Here is a 22398-nt window from a genome sequence, read left to right on the forward strand (position 1 = left end):
TTCCATTATTATAACACTTCCTTAATCGACTTTTTCTTTCTCTAAAGAAAAATGGGAAACAAACATATAACTTGGGATGATTTTATTCTGACTTGGTTTGGTATCATCAAATCTTTTACTGTGAGGTATTTTCAAATATTGGAAAGAAGAAAGGGCACAATGAAGAGATAGCTTGGTGATAGAAGGCAACACAATGAGGAGAGAACAAAAGAACAGAAACAAACTTGGATCACTGATGAGGAGTCTGAACTACTGAACTAACTAATGCTGCAGAACCATTTTGCCCCAAGACTTTTTGCAAAGTGTGTTAATAACATCCTACGAGTTTAAGTCATTTTGAATGGGATTTTCTGTTATTTGCTTCCAAAAAATCCTACACTGATATTTATTTTCTCCCAGTCTCCTTTTTGGTTTGTTTGTTTTTGGTCTTTGAACTTTTTAAAAAAATTTTTTGTTTGGTTGGTTTTTTTGGTCTTTGAACTTTGTGTCTGACTTCTGGATAGCCTATCTTGCTTGGAAAGGCATTTCCAAACCTGCGATTATAAACAATACTTCTACTTTTTTTTTCAGTATTTCATTTAAAAATTTTAGTTTTCACATTTATATCTTTATGCCACTTGGAATTTGTTCTCCAATAAAAGTATAATTTAATCTTTTTTTCTAGAGGGAAAGTCAAACATGGCAAGTCAATGTCCCTTTCCCATTGAATGAAAATATCCTATCACATTAAGAATTCATATATAGGGATCCCTGGGTGGCGCAGCGGTTTGGCGCCTGCCTTTGGCCCAGGGCGCAATCCTGGAGACCCGGGATCGAATCCCACGTCGGGCTCCCGGTGCATGGAGCCTGCTTCTCCCTCTGCCTGTGTCTCTGCGCCTCTCTCTCTCTCTCTCTCTCATAAATAAATAAAAATTAAAAAAAAAAAAAAAAAAGAATTCATATATAAATGAACCTGTTCTTAGTTTGTTCCATTGATCTATGTTGATTCCCATACTACTGTCATATTAACTTGATCACAGCTTACAGAAGTTCTTATCTCTCTTTGCCATTCTCCCTTTCATTCTGTAGCAACTCCAACATATTTAATAATGATAATAATAGTAATAACCATCATAAATACCAACAAGAACACTTAGTGATCACTATGTGTTTTTAACTCTACAAAGTCAATACTATTACTTCTCTCATTCTACTACCAATAAAACTAAGATTTAGAAAATTTAAGTAAGTAAATTGCCTAGGATTAGATAGTTAGTGAATGCTTGAGCTAAGATTCAAATAACAGATGTAGGCCTAGAGCCATGCTCTTAACCACTAAGCTATATTATCTCCATTAAAATTACTGTAAAGCATTTTGGCACTAAATTTAAAAAGACTGTCCAGTTTTACTCTCAGATTATCACTGGAATGATAATACATTTATATATTAATTTAGGAAGAAGTAATATTTTTATTTAGTGCCTTCCCATCTAAAACATGCTATCATTTCCTATTTCTTCAACTCTTGCTTTATATCCTTCAATAACATTTATAGTTTTCTTCACATAGCTGTTGCACCTACATTGTTATATTTATTTCAAGACATTCTGGGCAGCCTGGCTGGCTCAGTGGTTTAGCACTGCCTTCTGCCCAGGGCGTGATCCTGGAAACCCGGGATTGAGTCCCACGTTGGGCTTTCTGCATGGAGCCTGCTTCTCCCTCTGCCTATGTCTCTGCCTCTCTCTCTCTCTGTCTCTCATGAATAAATAAATAAAATATTTTTAAAAAAGACATTTTAAAGTTTTTAATGTATATCCAACTGACTACCCCTTAACTTCAGTGTAATATAACAGAAAACACTTGTATGGTTAGAGCAATGTATGTATTATTTTTTTAAGTTTATTTATTTAGGGCAGACTGGGTGGCTCAGCGGTTTAGTGCTGCCTTCAGCCCAGGGTGTGATCCTGGAGACCTGGGATCGAGTCCCACGTCGGGCTCCCTGCATGGAGCCTGCTTCTCCCTCTGCCTGTGTCTCTGCCTCTCTCTCTCTCTCTCTCTCATGAATAAATAAAATCTTAAAAAAAAAAAAAGTTTATTTATTTAAATAATATGTATATCCAATGTGGCTCGAACTCCCAATCCCAAAATCAAGAGTCACATTCCCTTCTCACTGAAGTTAAGTGGTTATCAGTTGGACATACATTGTAACTTTTGATTATTAGAGAATTTATTAATTTGGTTTGAATTCCCACTTACTATATATTTTGAGAAATACATAAAAAATCCAACTTTCCTATTTTTATTGGAATACCATAATCTTAAATTGAAACCTAGATACTTCTTTATATATTAAATAAATAATTTACATTTCAATGAGAGCAAAAATCCAACAATCTTAATCTTTCCTTTAGTAATGGGATGAATATTTGGATAACAAAGAATATCATAAATTTCAAAAAATTTAGAGAACTTTCTGAAGTTTTATTATCAGCAGATCTTAAAGAGTAGAGGACACCTGATTATTTTTTTTACATGGCATGTCACATATTTATAAATGCTGTATTTAGAAACAATATTTATACATACAACTCTGAAAAGTTTTATTACTAGATTGGCTTCAAAGATGCTGTTTATAAACAAACTCTCAAAAGTTGAAAGAAAAGATTGAACACCTTATAGAAGACAATTTGGTGGAATGTCTTATAATAAGGAAGAAGCATATGTGCTTCAATGAGCTTACTTTTCTCACCATGCAGCTGACAAGCAGCTCTTTGATTGCTTTACTATTATGATACAACTCTGGATACAATAAAGGCTACATTATTGCTCTATCATTTGTCAAGCTGTATAGAAAATTTTGAGTCAATGGATGCCACCTGTACGATATTTTCATTACCTGTTTATAAAGCAACTGCTCGTTTTCTCTAGCATAACAGAAAAGAACATCTGTAAGAATTTTTCTCACATTTTCTTGTTGGAAAAACTGCATTTCAGGAAACCTGAAGAAAGAAAACACAGGATTAAAACTGACTAGCACAATTCCAAGAATCATCCTCAAACTCTCATGTTTAAAAAGTGTCAAGGGCTACTTTAGGTATTAGTACATTTGCCATTCAACTAACTTATGCCATTGGTGGGCTAAGTTAAGGAAAAAGAGTGAGAAAAGGGAAATTATTCTATCACAGAGAGAAATAATACCTTTCAAATGTCTCCATATGCTTTAAGTCTTCATAAGGTAGATACAGCAGTTCTTAAGCAAAATGAATCATAGCCTATATATTTAGAGGGCAGGATTATTAGCCTATTTGGTTTTTAGGACTAAAAGGTAATTTTGGATGCACCAGCTTTTTGAAGAAATCATTATCTTTTTTCTTATGCAAGTATCAAGATTTAAATTATTACATATGACCACACTGTTAGTTTTGTCTGATTAAAATGTAGACTTTAAATGAACAAGTGAATATCGCTTAAATGCTCTCTGGTTAGAAAATCCTACCAGGTGCTTTGAGGTAATGTGAAATAGAAAAATGGCACAGTATCCACTTGAAAGGAGCTTACATAGTTGTTTCTAATGAAAGGATATACAATTACAATAATCCAAAGAACAAATACACAGCAATCTGATACACAATAAATACATAAGAGATGAAGGAATGTCATCTAGAAGGTGACAAATAGCTTCAATCACAAAAGATTTGAACAGGAATTTTTTGGCGAGGAGGAGGATGGCCTATCAGTGGTAAAGATAACCAAATCAGAAGGAAAGATGAAGGCACAGAAGGCAATGAGTATTCTAAGTGTACAGCACAGTAATGAGAAAGAAATGTAATCAGTAATGAGAAAGAAAAGTACTTTCATGAAGTACTGCCAGTTGAGAGCAGGACGATGAGATGGAAGAAAAGGTGGGCAGCTCTGAATTACTGAATTCACAAATGAAGAAAAATCAACCAAGTGACTCTACATTTTTGAATAGGTAAGTAACAAAGAAAATAATATTTGAGTAACTCTAAGTGGAATAAGCTTTGAAAAGAGGAGAGATTACAGGAAGGAACAAGAGGGCATTATAAAGAACTGAAGTGGAAAAAATCACAAACCTGAGAAGAAAAAGCCTGCATTCAAATTCATGTTGCATAATTACTAGCTATATAATCTTGAGTAAGTGATTGCTTTACTGCCCCACCTATTAAGTGGGGATAATAATACTGATCTTGTGATCAAGATGAGATCATATTAAAGCACCAAGAACAGTGCCTGGGAAGCAGTAAATGTGCTAGAATAGAGGTCATTATTAGTCTTTGAGTTTTGGTACTTTAGGTGATAAAGAAGTGCATTGGGTGGCTTTGGAACTAGAAAATAAGTGGATATGAGAGAGGCTGAAGAGAAAGAGTACCTAAAGCATGGAAGGACAGGGCATTATCAAAACAGAAAAATACTCCTTAATGAGTCTTTTAAAGAGCAAAAATGGCTGTTTTACTTCATATTATAATGGCTAACTGCCTTTTCCTGGAGACTTCAGCTGTTTTAATGCTTCATTCTGATCCTTTTCTGGCTCCCCGTGAGAGTTGTAACTTTCTTTCCAGTCCAGGCTGGGTTTCTGGGTTAACTATGTTAATGGTTTCTGAAGCATCTCATTTCTGGTCCTATTTTTTATGACAAATTAAAGCCTGTTTTATCTTCATCTGTTCTTGTGACTTTTGCTTGAAATTCCCTTTGATGTCCAATTGTCCCCAAACACGTACATCTGGTCTTGTCTCTAGCAGAAAGGAGACCTCTTTTTTGGATACATAATAAACAACCCATGGATCTGAGCAAGATGACTTCACATCTCTGCATGAATCTTAATTTGATGACCTCTCCAGACAGTATCTACTCAGGCAAGGGAGTGTGACGAGGCTTAAATGACTACAGCTCCTAAAGAGAGAAAAATTAACCAGAAAGCATATTCGGAGCAAGAATATTATATCATAGAAGCCAAAGGTGTTCCAGGAAGTTGTCAAATGTACTGAAGTAGGAAAAAAACACAACCACTTTTTGAATGACTTCTTTGGGACAAAAGAAAGTTGATAAAGTCCTTAGAAAGTCAAATACCCCAAAGTAAAGATAAAAGACAGGTAAGTAGTTAAAATAAATTGCTAAAGAGAAATTTCTTGGGAAAACTTAAGTCACTAAGGTAAAAACATTAATCCTTCTGAGAAGTGAAACTGTTTCCCCTTCTTCTTCATTAGATGACTTAAATCTAGCCCTGTCTTTTTTTTTTTTTTTTTTTTTGAGGTATAATTGACATACAACATATTAGTTTCAGGTATAAAACATAATGATATGATATTTGTATACACTGTGAAATGATTACCACAGTAAGTCTAGTTGCCATCCTAGCCATGTCTTTAAGTAGGCTTCCTGCCCCATAATTTAGATAACATAGCTTAATGATTTTGCACATTTTCTCCCTTAACTATTCTTCAGAAATTTTCCATGTACACTGGCACAACCAAATTCTGTGTAGCTGATGCAATCTGAACTGATTATGCAAGAAAGTACTAAAAACTGCAACATCCACTTTGTAACAAATACCCATGAACTATATAGTAAGAGTTTAATACCTAACTACTAAAAATGTAAATTATATTACATACCAATTCATAGTTTCATTTAAATGCATACTAACCACTTGCAAGATTAAAAACAAGAGAGCTACAAGAATTAAATTGCAGGTAGATAATTTAAATTACCCACTTTTAGCAAATACCCAATCAACTAAAAATGTGTATTAGGCAGACGCAGCATATCTACACAACAGCACACTATCTACAACTCTACAACCCTAAAGTGCCATTTATGACATTTCATTATCCGTTCTTTTTTATAAAAGTATGACTTGTTCAATACATTCTGATGTTTTTATAGCATCAAAATTACACTTATATAAGTAAGGTAGATACAAAAAAGTTTTTTAAAAGATATAAAAGTTTATGCTACTTAAGAAGCTGGAAAAGGAGGGATGCCTGGGTGGCTCAGTGATTAAGCATCTGCCTTTGGCTGAGGTTGTGATCCCAGAGTTCCTGGATCAAGTCCCACATCAGGCTCCCTGCTTCTCCCTCTGCCTATGTCTCTGCCTCCCTCTGAGTCTCTCAGGAATAAGTAAAATCTTAAAAAAAAAAAAAAAAAAAAAAAAAAAAGTTGGAAAAATAATTTACATTCAGAGAAGTTTAAAGCTGAAGTCTTTGTAGATTATCCAGTCTAACTCAGAAAGTCATGGGTAAGGATTCTGAAGCAGATGAATACCTGCTACCTGCCCCCACATATCTGGGTGGTTAGGCAATAGTACTTTCCAACCACTTCACTCATCAATTATAAATGAGTCAGATGTACATATTTAGGTAAAATTCCATGAGCTTAGAGGTACCAAGAAGGTCATAAGGTTGATGAGTACATCCGAATAATATATTTCCCACAACAAATACTTAACTGTCTTATTGTTAGGCTTCAAACCAGAAGATATAACATCTATAGGAATCAGAAATAAGGGAGAAAAGTACAGTGAGTAGTTTTTCCAGGAAGAGTAATGATCAGTTTGGTTTCTTTTTTAAAAAATGATCTTATTTATTTTTCTATTTGAGAAAGAGAGTGAGGTGGAAGGGGGAGGGGAGCAGAAGAAGAGGGACAAGCAGATTCCATGCCAAGTGCAGAGCCTCATGCAGGACCTGACGAGGGGCCCGATCCCATGACCCCAAGATCACAACCCGAGCTGAAATCAAGAGTTAGACGCCCAACCAACTGAACCATCCAGGCATTTCAGTAATAATCAGTTTCTGATGATATGTTTTAAGTTTAAAAATAGCTTCCCAGTCATCCATTACACATCTATGCCTTTTTTTTTTAAACTTCATGCCATCTGGTGTTGATTCAAGATAGGTAAAGTAATTTGAACATTCTAACACAAATGTCATTGGAAAGGCAAATTTACTTTTAAAACAATAAAAATCACAGAATATGGACCCAAGCTGACTTCAACAATTGTTAAGATTTTGAAGGTCAATACTGATTCTACAGTGTCATTAAAAAAAAAAAGTAATAATTTCAGTAAAGATGAGGCATATTAAAAAAATACTTGAGTTGAAACTTAAATTTATGATTAATTCAAACCAAATATCTGATAGGCAAATAAAGGGAAAAAATTCACATTAATAGGGTTTAAAGATAAATTTTGTTATTATCAGAAAATGGAAGTCCAAGAGAAGTAATTTCTGCCATTGGACAGAAAATGAAAATGGCACTAAATAAGTTAGAGTGAAACTCTTACGTAAAAACCAAAGAAAAAGTAACATAAAAGTATTCCATGATGAAATTTAGACAATACACTCTAAGATTTTTCTTTTTCTTTTTTCTTTTTTTTACCTGTATCCTAAGCTTCTTTATTTAAGAACAAAGTGATGAATGGTATGGGTATTAAAAACAAGAGCACCCTTGAACTTTACCTTCCTCCCTCTAACCCGTTACCCCCAAACTCCCTGCCCCACACCCTCTATGTTCCCAAATCTGTTCTCAGTGAATGAAGAACTTAATCCCAAAGTCCTGGTACAAACCCCAGGCTCTTTCCCTAGCATTCCCCCTTCCTCTCAGCACAGGAGAGCCCAGAGTGGTGACAGACACAGAAGGAAAGGCTTCACTGTCAGGAAGTAGTGAGTAAGGAGTAGTGTAGTGAAGTGATGGCTCCTATAGCTTGGGGTTCCAAAAAGGGTCCTGGTGCCAGAGGAAAGCACACTGGTGCTCCTGAGAAAGGAGACCCAAAATCCTCTCCTTGCAAATAGTCACTGCTTGATCATTTGTCCTTCTGGCAACCAGTGCAGAACCACACTCGGATCACATCCTTCTCAAGCCTGAATTGCTGGGCAATGTGGCTAATTGGCTGTAGGGCGGGTTTCCGGCACCATAGGCACATGCTCTCCAGGTTGTCTGGTTTCTCCAGACTTGTTGGCCTTCTCTTTCAGGTCTGCACAAGGGTCTCTGCTTTGCATATTTCCTGAAGATTTTCACTGTTGCCAGCTTCCTCTACCCAGTTGGGCAACAGGGGCTGCAGTTAACACATTACTGAAACTGAGCTGCAGAGCCTCAAAATGACAGATGGTCATTTAGCTTAACACCTTCCCAAAGAGAGTCCCCAGGGTGAGCCCCACATCTGCCTGAGTATGTACCAGGGTGATCCTCTTCTGCTCCAGAAGTGTGTTAAATTGTTTCAGGTCTTTCTGCAGAGCTTCGATGTCCTGGGATTCCTCAGAGGTTTTGCTCCAGCTTCTCCTTTTTCGGCTTCATGGTCCCAAACAGGGCAGCGCAGGGCTGGGGGGAGGTGCCCTCGGAGTTGCTCTCCACTCCAGCCCCTCACTCACCCTCTGCTGAGAGGTCTTCAGGCTGCCCTGGGGCATTAGCCCCACTCCAACCTGAGGTCCACAGTTTGCCATCCCCTCAGAACTCAGAACTCATTCAGCGGGGTGGAATGGCGGGCACATGGAATTCTCCCACACCTCAGCACCTGGCCCAGCCCAATTCCTGACCTGCCAGGAGGGGCCTGGAAGCTCAGCAAGGTCCAAAGGTCAACCCAACAGGGCTCTGGCCCTCACAGTGCAGTGTCAGAAGCCAGATGTCCTGTCATGGGGAACAGGGGTGCCCCAAGCGAGGAGCCTGAAAAATGAGGGCTCTCCAAGGGACTCTAGATTTTTCTTGATGGAAAAAAAAAAAAAAAAAGTAGTATTTCAGTTCTAACTTAATTGATCAATATTTAAAATACAGCAGTTTCTCTCTCAAGATGTGTGAAGGAACTTATAGTCAGACAAATTTTACATCCCACAAATTAATACCAAGAGATATAAAAACTTTGGTTTGTGAGTTTTGTTCTGCATCTTGAAATTACCCAAAATTCGTAGGCATTATAGTTTTTATTATAAGACTAAAAAAAAAAAAGTCTTTCATCATGGAAAATTCAAACATTTCTAAAGAATAGACCAACAGTAGACTCAATATAGCCATCATCCAATTTCATCGCCTATCAGTTGTTTCATATACATTCCTCCCTCAATTCTGCATTTTTAAACAAATCAGAGATGTCACATCTATAAATATTATGCATCTACAAAAGGACTCTAAAAAATAACTATGTACCATTCTAACATTACTACTAATAAAATAATCCATTAATTAAATCAAATATCTAGGCAATGTGCAAATTTCCCTAATTTTTGCAGTTTGTTCAAGATCCCAGAAATGTCCATATACTACAATTTATTGATATATTTCTTTTTTTTTTTTTTATTGATATATTTCTTAAGACTCTTTTACTTTATAGATTTATTCTTCCCCTCTCTCTCCTCCTCCCTGTCTCTTTCTGCAAGGTATTTGTTAAGGAAGCCAGGTTATTTATTGTGTCGAAACTTGCCACATTCTGAATTTTTCTTATTGTTTCTCTGTTTTATTATTTAACACATTCCCTTTATAAACTGGTTGGTCGGTCTAGACATTTCATCAAATTCAAATTCAATTTTCAACAAAATTCATCATGGGTGGTATGGGGCTTTTAGCACATTTTTACAAATTCTTTGACATTTCTCCTGTGAAAAGGTGGAGGAGTCTAACTCCTCTCCATTTGCATTCATGCTGGCCTTGGTAACTAGTTTCTCACAAAATGATATTGTGACCCAACTCCTGTCTGGTTCTCCATCTGGACACATCCTTGGAACTCAGACACAATGCTGCTAGAAGTGAAGCAGCTACATGGGAGGGCCCTACAGAGGTATTCTAGTCACAGCTGCAGAGAAAGTCTTCACTGAGAGCCAACTTCAACTGCCAGACATGGGAGTGAACAAGCCTTCACATGATTCCAGCCCCTAACCTTCAGCCAGGCTTGACCTTTGTTCCATGTGGGACAAAGACAAATTGGTTGGCTCAGCCTCGCCCAAACTGTACCTTCATCAGCAAAAAAAATGTTGTTTTAACGTTTGGAGTGGTTTATGATACAGCTATAGATAACTGTTATAGTCAGTATTGTGTACTACCATCAGGATGCATATATCTGCCTATTTCTTTTTATGATGCTAGCAATTGATGATCATTGCCGAGATCTATTAATTCATTACAGGTTGTAAATAGTAACACTATAATTCTATCATTTTATCTTCCTTATCTAAAACACATATATAATGAAACTTATCCTGAAGTAAAGTGAGCATAATTTTGAAAACTCTTATTGACTTCCATTACATTCTTTCATGGATACCTATTGTGGACATCTAAGATTAAGATCTAGGAGTGACAAAATGGCCACTAATTCTGTCACAAAAGTGGTTTACAAGAACTAGACTATTCTACATGCCTTTTGGATATCTTCTCCTGTAACTGCAGTATATGGGAATGAATCAGGAAGTAAAGGATAGAGAACAACCACACAACAACTTTAGAGCCCCAAAAGCCAGGAACCCAGGTGCCTGATGTAATAAGTCAAATGGAAAGATATTCAATAGGGCAACAGTCTGTCATAATACAGACGATAAAGAGAAGCCAGGCAAATTTGTGGGCCATCTATAATGAAGAATTCCTCAGACAACAAAAAGACCCCCCCAAAAAACAAACAAACAACAAAACAAAAACAAAAAAATCCTAAGCAAAAAAAGGGTTAAGAAAAGAGTAAAATGATAAAGGGCTTTGTCACTGCATTATAGTACATAATTAGGTAATTAGAAGTATTAAAACAGACAAAGCATTGGGCCCAGATGAATTACTGAAGATGCAAGTATTCAATAAGATGCCCCAGGGGGAAAAATAAAGCCCTTGGTGAAGGTTTATAATCATGCAGTAGGACAGAGAAGCACAGAAGGACTTGAAGGAACAATAACTGATGCTATGCTCATACTTTAAAAACAAAATTTCAAAACAACCATTCATCCAAAATTTAAAATGAGCTGATGGAAACTCCCCAGAATACTATTAAACACCAAAATAATGGTAATACCTTCTTTTGGTTTATTGTTTTTTTTTTTTTTTTTTTTAAAGAAAAAGTGGAAAATCAAGCAAAAACCATCAAAGGAAGCAATTTCATACAGAATGAAAGCAGGCATACTTCTTCTTCTTATGCTCCCTGTTTTGGTTGATGATTTCACCATTCTCTTCCTATTCAACCAAATCTGCTTTCTCATCTTTCCAAGTCCAAGCTGGACTTAATTTCCCAGCTTCTTTCTCAGAGAGCTGTAGACATGTGACTGAGGTGCTAGCCAACGAAATGAGAGTAGAAGTGATGTAGGACCACAAAATTCAACCCCCACCTCCACTTCAATCGAGCCCCATACACATTTCCTTTTCCAGCTGGACAGAAGAGAAAAGGTCACCCGGGAGGCTTGGGAAGCTACCTATGGACTATGGTGGTTTTAAAAATACATGTGCAAATTCTTTAGAACATCTCTCCTCTTCGATTGCTTGCTCTGGGAGTAGTTTCCTCTGGAGAAAGACACTTAAATAGTCCCACAGAGAGATACACATGGAAAGGAACCAATATGGATCCTCCAGCCCTAGTGAAGCCTCCAGATGACTGCAGTTCCAGTTGATATCTGACTGTAATCTCATGAGACTCCTAAGCCAGAACCTTCTGGCTAAGCTTCTCTCCAACTGCTGATATGTGGCAACTATGAAATAAACGATTATTGTTCCAAGTCACTAGGTTTTGGTCAACTTATTATACAGCAACAGATAACTAATACAGGTTTTGATACCTGAATCTGGGGTGTTATTGAAAAAACCATAAAATACATGGTAGGAATGTCTAAGGAACTGGACAGGAGCTGGAAGGGCCTTGCATATAGTATCAGTGAAGGATTAAAGAATAAAAAAAAAAAGGCTGCTGGCAAAAGATAATCCATGAGCATGCTGCCAGTGAGGGTTTAAATGAAAATAAGAAAAACGTTATAGGAAAAATGGATGAAGAAGTTTCCTTATTATGTGCCAGAAACATGGCTGCTTATAGTTACACAGAAAATTAAAAATGTACCACATAAGCTAGAGTGACCTAGCTAAGAACCTATTCAGGCAGAGTATTGAAGGTGCTGCCTAAGTTATACTTGTTACTTATAGTAGAATGAAAGAGGGGAGAAGCCAAAGGAAGAGGTTCTAGAACTTTGAAAATAAAACTTCTCTTTCTCGGCCTGCTCTATTCAGCAAATGATCCTAGCATTATGACACTGCTTCTGGGCAAACATCAAATCTAAAACATAGTATAAATAAGTAAGTAAAATCTATAGATGAAACCAAGGGAGTGAGTATAAAATCTTTTGTTAAGATCTCAGAAAACTCTAAAACAGTACCTCAGAGAACCCTTCTGTCAGACAAGATGCCCTGATGCCCTGTAAAGATGCCTCACAGACCCTTTAGCTGTTAGAAGTCAGGGATGGTGCTGTACATCCTACACTGCACATGACAGCCTCTCACAACAAAGAATTGGTCCAAAATGTCAACGCTCCCAAGGTTGAGAAACTCTGCATTAGAGTGTATCAGCCTAGAGGGCACAAACCATATTTATTTATTCTCTTTCTGAGTAAGATTTATAGTAACTCACCAATGTTTCCATCTCCTGTTTGCTCCACAGAGTGCTCTGCATACAAAAGGTATTCACTTAATATCTCTTGCATTGAAAAAGTGTTAAATCTAAGGCAAACAAATTAACATAAAATATTACAGAGTTGTGGAAAGACTAGGAGTCCCAGGTTTTATTTCCATTTTGGCCATTAACAAATTATATTTTCTTAAGTCCTATTCTTTGCTAGTTTCAACTTTCCAGGTTTGCAAAATAAAAAGATTTAATTAGATGACTATCAACAACACAAATGCCATTATGGGTGCCAGATACAAAGCCTAAGAATATCTAGGAGAGAAAAGAGATATTTTACAGATTTTTTTAAAGGGAAGTAATTACAATAAAATGTATGTGATCTATGAAAGAATTAAAACAGGCACTATTTTCTTTATTAGGACCTTCAACTTCTAGTACAGTAGCTAGTACGTAATAATTTCTCAAGTAGTATTTGTTGAATGAGTGAATAAATCCACAAAGCTACAAATAAACCAAAGAAAAATAAAAATGAAATCTATGGACTCAGGGACTGCAGGTGGGAAGATGAAGCAGAAGAAAGGCTAGGGCAGAGTTCTGCTGTCATCGTTTCCACAATTATAAAGACAAGAGCAATGTATAGCTTTTAGAGGAGCTTTTAGAGGCCACAAACTGAAGGAGAACATTGATTTTTTTTTTTTTTTAAGAAAAGGTAGAAATCTGTTGTGATGACAATAGGCAGAATCCAGCCCAAGAGGATAGCAGAAAATCTCCAAGAGGCTAACATGGCAGGTGGGCATTTGAACTCACCTTACAAGTGAGATGATGAAGCAGAAGAGTTATGATGACAGGAAACAGCAAAGAATGCACAGTGAGGAAAGGGCAGGTAGGGCTGGAGTTTCAGGAGACGAGATGGGTCACCCTCTAAATAGATTATGTTCATTAAAGATTCTAATTCTCCAATGTCCTAAGTTACACAGCAAGCCCTCTTCTATCCCACTGCCTCCCCACCTCAAAAACACAAAAACTTAAAAAAAAGTTCTACTCACATCATAAAGATGAAAAATTAGGGCAAAAACATGTAAGTAGATAGATGTGTGCACTTTAAGTACAAGACTCTGTCACAGCTGAAAATACAGATTCTATTTTGTAGCTTTTCAACAATTAAAACATTTTAAAGTAATTCAAAGCATTTACCCTTGAAGTACTAAGGTAGCTTCAATTCCAAATCTACATTTAAGTTCTGAAAAGATTATGTTCTACTACTAAACAGGTTATACCTAGTAGGAATATTTTAGGATGAGCTATTACTTGACCACTCACCAGACTTTACCTGTGAACCTTCTTATAATGAACATGTGAACCCACAATTATGAGTAGTGCTGAAAAAGCTGGCTTAATTTAAAACAAGAAGGATCTCAAAAGCAAAACCTCTTTTGGTCAGCAGCTCACGGTGATATATCTGTGCTGCCACTACTTATTACATGTAACCACTGCTTCCAAATTCCAAAGATTAGGAGGATCCTACAACTGTATGTTCTGCAGAAAATACACCTATGTTTTCACTCAAATGCTAAAGAGCCTTCTTCAAATTTAAAAAAAAAATCCCATAAATTAGAGTAAATGTGTAAGAATATGCATGCCTAAATGGAACAGAAATGGGAAAAAATACATGTTAAAAACAGGAGCAGCACAGGAAAACATATATATACATATATATACGTATACATATATATATATATGACTATAATAATAAAATATTTTGTTTTTACCTTAAATGTTGTCAAATGAGGCAGGACTACAGGCCATTTGACAAGAAGAATTGTTTCTTGTATTCCTGAAAATCTGTTTTTCCCTTCTTTAATATTTAAGAAACACACACACAGGTTGCCGACAACTCTTAGAGAGCGGCTTGTGTTGTCGTTTTCGCTTTCCCGGCTGTGAACAAGTGCATATGTGAGGGCTGGTCGTGCATGCACAAGCATGTACTTTGCCTGCATTAAATAAAATCACAACACAACACCAACTACATCCACTCATTCATGTGTGCCTGCAGTCCACCTCGAGGAGACTGAAAATATAAATACAAGCTGCTATTTTGGTGTGATCACACGAATATGGCAGCTTGTGTGTTTTTTTTTTCTCTTTAACATTTTAACACTGGGCAGATTGTCTGCATTAACACAAACCAAAATCAATTCTGCTCTGAAACTGCTTGCAAAATTTTCCTTCCCTAAGGAATTTGTTTTTTATTTAAGTAAAAAATGGGCTTGCAGGAAACTGTATAAGAAAGACCAACATTTAGGACATCTGAACTTTGCACAGTGTGACAAACAGTGTTGGACCAGAGGACTGGCAGTATCTCTCTCAAAATGGGGACTTTGGAGAAGATGGACTTAAGAAAAATTTTAAAAATCAGTAAGTTCACTTTGTAAAATTACTTTTGTGTATCATTAATATAGGAAAAATTTGCAAAGTAGTCTAATTCCAAGTTGCCTCCTACACTGAAAGGTATAATTAAATTTGACTAAAAACTCAGATGAGACTTGTATACTGTAAAAAGTCATGGAGGTACTCTTAAGGGCAGAGGAAGGAAATAAAAGTTAAGTATCTAGCACAGACCATATCTGAAAATTCCCTATGAATATAAAATAAAATGCAGATAGTCATATCATACATAAATATATGACAATAAATCATCTACATAACACTACCCAGTAAAACTTTTTATGATAGAAATGTTCTATATCTGTGTTGTTCCATCCAATAGCACTTGAAATATGACTACCATAAATAAAGACTTAATTTTTAATTTTACTTAATTTAAATTTATACAGCTATATGTGCTGGGACAGTACATATATGTAGTTTTAAAAAGAGAATTTTAGCAATTATTACTGAATCCACAAAATATTAAATTACAAGATAAAAAACTGAGATGACAAAGTTTTCTTATATAGATTGTATCTAAAGCTTGATCCATATATAAACTATAACCAAAAGGAAGCATTAATATGAGAGAGTTGAATTCTTAAAGCTCTAACCATACCATGGAGAGTGAAGTAAGAAAGAAGGTAATTAACTGATGAATGGAGCTACCTGAAGTGCTACTATAATAACCCTATAATAACCAGAAACATAAAAAGACCAAGAATAACCAGAAACATAAAAAGACCAAGAATTGAAGATGATGACTACCGTATCCACTAAGGCAATCAGATAAACTTTAAATACAGTCAAAGTTACAGCAATAATAGTTAAAGAATTGTAATCATTTCAGTCGAGAGAGAAAGAATGCATCTGAAGAAAAAGTGATACTGTTTGGCAATAGCTTATAATATGTTAATTTGCAAATGATATATACACTACAAATACACTTTTAGAATAGACCTTGATAGACCAAATAACAGACTTCTCCGGCATCTAATATGGAAATGATATTTTATTCTGAACTCCGTATTTCCCATCATTTTCAATAATACTGTATGTATTTCATATAATGTTACAGCCTTTGAAGCACAGCAAAATTGGTTCAGAATGGACGATTCAAGTTCTGAATTAGAAATGCTATAAATTGGAAGTTCCTTGATTTACCTTTTGATTATCAGTTTTTTCAGTAATAAAAATGAGAACAGTAACAACCTCATTAGGTTGACATAGGAACAATTAATTGAAATGAATACAAAATCCTTTGAGGCAAAAAAGGGCTAGTAGAATAAAGGAATATTAAAATTAGTTGAGGAGGAGATAATATTTAATACAGTGACATATTCAGATCAAATAGATTCAATAATGATGGCAACAATACAGCTTATGAGATGAAATTATCTTGTTTAAACTTGGGCTTGAAGGCTAATAACAGTATTTTTTTTTCAAAGTGTGCTTATGTCTCTGAAGACTAAAAATGTTAAAGATTGTTACTACTAAAATTGAACAATACAGATAATCAGTGATAAGATATACAAACAATGAGCCTTTACTAAACATCAGACTCCACAGTGGCACAAAAATAAGATCCATGCCATCCAAAGGCATACCAGTTAGATCTGAAAGACGAGACCTGGGCTAACACCAGAGCTCTCATACATACTGTTTCCATTATAGCACCAGTTATCTTACACTGTAACTTTTTTCCTGGTTGCTTTATTTATTAGATTTTGAGATTCTTAAGGGTCCATGCCATATTTATCTTGGCATCCCCAGCACCTGGCACCCTGAGGAGATTAATATAAATGTACTGGATACATTGGCAGATTGAATATACTGGCAGGTCTAAATGAATATAGGACTCAACAAAATTAAGTAATATCATTAAAAAGTTATCAAGAAATTCTACTAGAGCACAGAATAAGCACAAATTTACAATTGTAAAGACTGGAAAATGTTTCATGAACAAGATGGTCATGAACTCAGGCCTTTAAAAATGAATTTTCAGGGATCCAAAAGGGAGCAATGGGAAGAAGCAGCATTCCAACAGAGAACAAGCAAGTAATGCAAAGCATGGAAAAAAGAAAGCACAGAACCCATTCAGAAAATAATGCCAGAGCACTGGTCTAAAACAGAACTGTGGAGGGACTTCAGATTTCTGGTTCTGCATATAAGGGACTTGGACATCACTACTCCTTCCTAACAAGTAAAAAGCTGAGCAGACTGAAAAAACAACTCTTCTTGGATCTATAAGAGAGGGGAGGACACAGGGTAAACAGGCAAATATAGGGAGTCACAGCTTACTGGAGCAGAACTCATAAGCAAAATCCCTGGCAGGCTACAATATAGGATAGGAAAACCTGAACTATATACTTAATGAATTGCTAGAAAGCTCAGTGTAGACAACTCTGAGAGTCAAATACTCCAAGGGACGCAATAATAGGGAGGCTCCCCCTGAACACCTCCAAGAGCTTGACCAGGCTTCTACAGTAACTATCAGAAAAAAAAAAAAAATCCCCTCAGATTCCTGTGGCGGGGGGGGGGGGGGGCGGGGGCGGGATTGTGGCAGGCAGAATTCATTCTGAACATAGCACTCTGTTCTTAACAAAACCTGCCCTCAAAAACCAAAAACAAACCACCACCACAACAAAAACCTGCCTCAGGGAAAACTAGTTCACCAAAGCCTAATCTGCTGGGGTACTCTTTGACCCTAAATGACCTGGGAGAAGGGAAATAACCAACTCCAGTCCATTTTAACCATTGTATTCCATTTAAGGCAGTGGGAAGAATTAGAAGCACTTGTGAAGGTCATGGTCCAGGTTCACTGTAAGACTAAGACCTAATCAGAGGACTAAAGAACACCTCCACTCCCCACTCACCTCATTACCACATTATTAAAGGCCTATTTAGAGCAGTTCCTTTTAACTACCACATCATGTTCCAGCTACCAGGAAAAAAAAATTATAACACATAACAAAAGGCAAAAGGCACAATTTGAAGAGACAGAGCAAGCATCAGAACCAGACAAGGTAGGGATGCCAGAATTATGAGATGAGAAATCAAATGCAACTATGATTAATATGCCTAGGGCTCTAATGGATAGAGCAGACAGCGTGCAACAACAAACAGGAAAAGAAAGCAAAGATGGAAATCCTAAGAAAGAACCAAAATGAAGCGCTAGAGGTAACAAAACACTGTAACGGAAGAATGCTTTTGATGGGCTTATTAGTAGACGAGACAGAACCGAGAAAAGACTCTCTGAGCTAAAGGACAGATTGACAGAATTCTTGAAAACTGAGAAGCAAAGAGAACGAAGACTGAAAAACAAAAAAGCAGAACAGGAAATTCAAGGACTGTGGGACAACTACCTAAGATGTAAAATAATGCATAATGGGAATATCAGAAGGAGAGGACACAGAAAGAACAGAAGAAATATTTGAAGCAATAATGACAGAAAAATTCCCCAAATTAATGTCAGACACCAAACCACAGATCCAGGAAGCTCAGAGAACACTAAGCAGGGTAAATGCCAAAAAAGTTATACCTAGGCATATCATCATCTTCAGACTACAGAAATTCAAAGATAAAGTCCTTAAAGAGGGGAAAAAACACAACCAAACACCTTACCTATACAGGAACAAAGACAAGAATAATATCCAACTTCTACTTAGAAACCATGCAAGCAAAAAGAGTGAAGTGAAATATTTAAACTGCTAACAGAAGAAAAACAACAACCTAGAATTCTGTATCCTCTGAAATTATCCTTTAAAAGTAAAGGAGAAACAGACTTCCTCAGACAAGCAAAAATTGAGGGAATTTGTCGTCAGTAGATCTGCCTCACAAGAAATTATTTAAAAGAAAAGAAGAAAATAATATAGGTTAGAAACTTAGATTTACATAAAGAAAGAACATAAGAAGGAATAAGTAAAAATAAAAATTTTTATTTTTCTTATTGTCAATTGATATAACAGATACCAGCTATTTAAAATAGTAATACCAACAATGTATTCAATTATGTATGTTTATAGGTGTGCATATATACAAACATACATAGGTGTGTGTGTGTATATATATATGTATTTATATATACGTGAAATAACAGCAATGGCACAAAGGATATGAGGAAGGAATAAGGATTATTTTGTTATTATGAAGTACCCTATCAGTGAAGTGGTATAGTGTTATTTGAAAGTGGATTTGGATTACCTAAAATACAGATTGCAAAATTTAAATCAACTACTAAAAAAGTAAAAGAAATGTAATTGGTATGCTGAGAAAGGAAAGGAAATGAATATAAAATGCTCAATTAAAACTACAATGGCTATAAAAGGGTGGAAGATGATAAAAGAAAGAACAAGGTAACAAATATGATAGATAATAAAAAAAATAATCACTTTAAATGTCAACAGTCTATATGCACCAACTAAAAGACTGAGATTGTCACAGTGAATCAAAAATATGACAACTATATGTTGCTTACAAAGAACCCACTTTAAATATAAAAACACATTTAGATTAAAAGTAAGTGAATGGAGGAAAATGTACCAGGCTAACACTAATTAAAAGATTTTTTAAAAAGGGCATTACATAATGATAAAAGGGTCAATTCTCCAAGAAGACATACTGATCTTTAACATGTATGCACCTAACAAGAGCATCAAACTGTCTGAAGCAAAAACCAATAAAATTGCAAAGAGAAATTTTAAAATCCACTATTATGGTTGGCAAGTTTAATACCTGTCCATCAGAAACAGACAGATCTGGCAGGCAGAAAAGGATATAGGTGAATTCAACATCATCAATCTACTGAATATACTGACATCTATGTACTTTTCCAACCAACAACAGCCAAATACACATTTTCTCAAGCTCACAAAGAACATTCACCAAGATATACCACATTCTGGACCACAAAACATGCCAAAACCAAGATGGCAGAGGAGAAATCATGCAGTGTCTGCTCTCAGACTACAGTAGAGTTAAACTAGACATTTAACAGAAAGAGAGCCGGAAAACTCTAGAAGGGAACCATGTGTTAGGAGGTCTGGGTAAGTCCATTCTTCTAAGACCACAGAGATTCAGAGAAGGCTTTAGATTAGGCAAGTAGCATGATCAGAAATGTGCTTTGAGAAAATAAGGCTGTAATACATGGATTTTACTGGAGGAGAAAGAGAACATATTTGAAGACAACAATTAAACAAGTTAAAGACTCTAGATAGGAGGTAAAAAAAGGATCCAAGACAGGGAAGCAAAAATGGAAAACTGATGATATAAGAAAACTATATATGACTTCTTAATTAACACTTAAAAATGCAAAATGCATATCCTCCAACCTATCTATTCCTAACCATCTTTATTAATACATCTTTCATCTAAGTCACTAACTTAATGTGGAATCATACCACAAGACTCTTAGTTACTGCCCCAGATTCCATCTTTACCTCTACCCACCCCATTGCACAGCAGCCAGAATGATCTTTTTAGATATCACACCCCTGCTCAATGGCTTCCCATTGCAATTGGAATAAAACCTTAACTCCTTACTGTGGCCTACAGAACTGCTTGTCGGGCATTTGCTCTCTCCCAAATTTCCCTACTTACATCACTTAACCTCCTTGCCATACCTACCATACCCCTTCCATACCCCTTCAGTTTCTCAAAACACCAAACTTATTTTCACTGAGGGACTTTGCACTAGCTGTTCCCTCTGCCTGGAATGTTCTTTCCCTAAGTCTTCACATTGCTGGCTTTTTAAAATTTTCATACCTCAGCTCAAATGTCATCTTCTCAGAGATGTCTTTTCTAATCCCTGTCCTAAAACTCCCATCCCTCTAACTATCCTACCACCCTGCTTTATTTCTTCACAGCAATTACCATCCTTTACAATTATTCTCTTTATCTGTACATGATGACTGCCTCGCTTCCCCACCCCTCTGACACTAAAATGTAGGATCTTATCTGTCTTATTTATCACTCTGTTCCTGCAAGGCAAAGGGTAAGGCTGGGACATAGTAGACACTCAATAAACATACAGTAAAAAACAAAATTCTTATCAGAGATGCTAGTAAATGAATGACACTATGTAACATTCACTGAGCTCTATTTCTTCTTTTATTTTTCTATTATATCATGAGGTACCTTACAGACTGGATTGAAAATCATGGATTTTAGATCATGTAGTACCTTATAAATGTCAAATTTTCTAAGGTAACTGGCTGGTAATTTTTTTTAAAGGGATACCTTTACTGTTTGGTTAACGATATATACTATGCATTTTGTTTTTAAGAGGCCTGTTTTACTGCCACTGATAACATACTTACTTACATGACTGATGAGGAAATTCATTTTTTGTTTTTTTTTCCAACAAATGTTTGAGTGCCTCTTGTACACCAAAATAAGGGCATTCTACTTTCTGAAACTGTATACGAGAGGTCAAGCAAAGCCACACAATGCCTCTGAGAGTAGTTTCCCTATTATTGGTTACTCTTGGTTATTTAGATAACCCAACTCATCAAAATGACCCCATATCTCCCAACCCCTCTAACCTGCTACCAATGCCAGTAATGTAGAGTTCTGTTATACTCTGAACCCACAATTCCACTGTTTTCATTTTTATTTTTTAAAGTAAGCTCTAGGCCCAATGTGGAACATGAGATCAAAACCTATGATCAAGAGTCACATGTTCTACTGACTAGGCCAGCCAGGCATCCCTCCACTGATTTTCATTTTAAACTAGAAATCTGATTTGTTCAGTAAGTAGTATGACCTTAATAGCAGTCATCTAATTATTCAGTATTTGGGACCTGGAAAGAGGTGAATGTCAGAGAGCCGGAGGCCTTGACCTTGTAACAGGTCTAGCTAGAGTTGAACTAGCAGTGGGGCACACAGGAGAAGCTGCAGAAGGACCTGGAAGAAGGCACTAGGGATATCCATTACTATGCAAATACATGGCCCATACCAGATCCAGTGACTAAATTTACTGACATTTATGTAACTGTTTATGGCTTAAAGTGTTAACATATCGAGGGGCACCTGGGTGGTAGAGTCAGTTGAGCATCTGACTCTTAGTTTTGGATCAGGTTATTATGTAGGTTTGTGATCTCAGGGTCATGAGATCGAGCTCCATGCTCAGCATTGTGTCCATTTGAGATTCTCTCTCCCTCTGACCCTCTCTTCTGCACACACACACACACACACTCTCTCTCTCTCTTCTCTAGGATGAATAAATCTTCAAAAAAAAGTGCAAGTCTATCTAAATACTCTTATTACAATGTACATTTATTAATCCTCAACAATCCTTTGAGGTTAACTATTATCCGCATTTTACAGAAAAGGAGGAAAGCTGTTCCTTGAAAGTAATAGGTCTAAGATTATAGCATATGTTGCTAAAACTTATCCTAGGACCCTCCCAC

At 36.2% G+C, this 22398-nt stretch overlaps 1 protein-coding gene, 1 long non-coding RNA gene and 1 pseudogene across 26 annotated transcripts in view; 1 reads left to right on the plus strand and 2 right to left on the minus strand.

Annotated features, from left to right (window-relative positions):
• The window catches only part of TBC1D5 (TBC1 domain family member 5), a 546849-nt gene that overhangs the window by 220284 nt on the left and 304167 nt on the right, over positions 1–22398 (minus strand). For 16 of the 21 annotated variants that reach the window (XM_072792888.1, XM_072792893.1, XM_072792891.1 and 13 more), the window contains 2 exons: positions 12569–12604; positions 2876–2978 (listed from right to left, as the gene is read on the minus strand). In XM_072792888.1, coding sequence (XP_072648989.1) covers positions 2876–2978; positions 12569–12604 — 139 coding nt within the window. The remainder of the gene's footprint in view (positions 1–2875; positions 2979–12568; positions 12605–22398) is intronic. The other 5 variants (XM_072792900.1, XM_072792895.1, XM_072792898.1 and 2 more) reach the window with 1 other exon arrangement.
• Positions 1–22398, plus strand: part of LOC140614080 (uncharacterized) — a 121364-nt gene that overhangs the window by 75995 nt on the left and 22971 nt on the right. The window contains exon 4 of one of the 5 annotated variants that reach the window (XR_012014972.1): positions 4740–5090. The exons of the other annotated variants lie outside the window; for them this stretch is intronic. This is a non-coding gene — a long non-coding RNA (uncharacterized lncRNA). The remainder of the gene's footprint in view (positions 1–4739; positions 5091–22398) is intronic. 5 annotated transcript variants of the gene reach the window in all.
• LOC140614079 (POU domain, class 5, transcription factor 1 pseudogene) lies at positions 7515–8520 on the minus strand (annotated as a pseudogene).

This window comes from Canis lupus, chromosome 22, assembly GCF_048164855.1.
Source record: "Canis lupus baileyi chromosome 22, mCanLup2.hap1, whole genome shotgun sequence".
Lineage (NCBI taxonomy): Eukaryota > Metazoa > Chordata > Mammalia > Carnivora > Canidae > Canis > Canis lupus.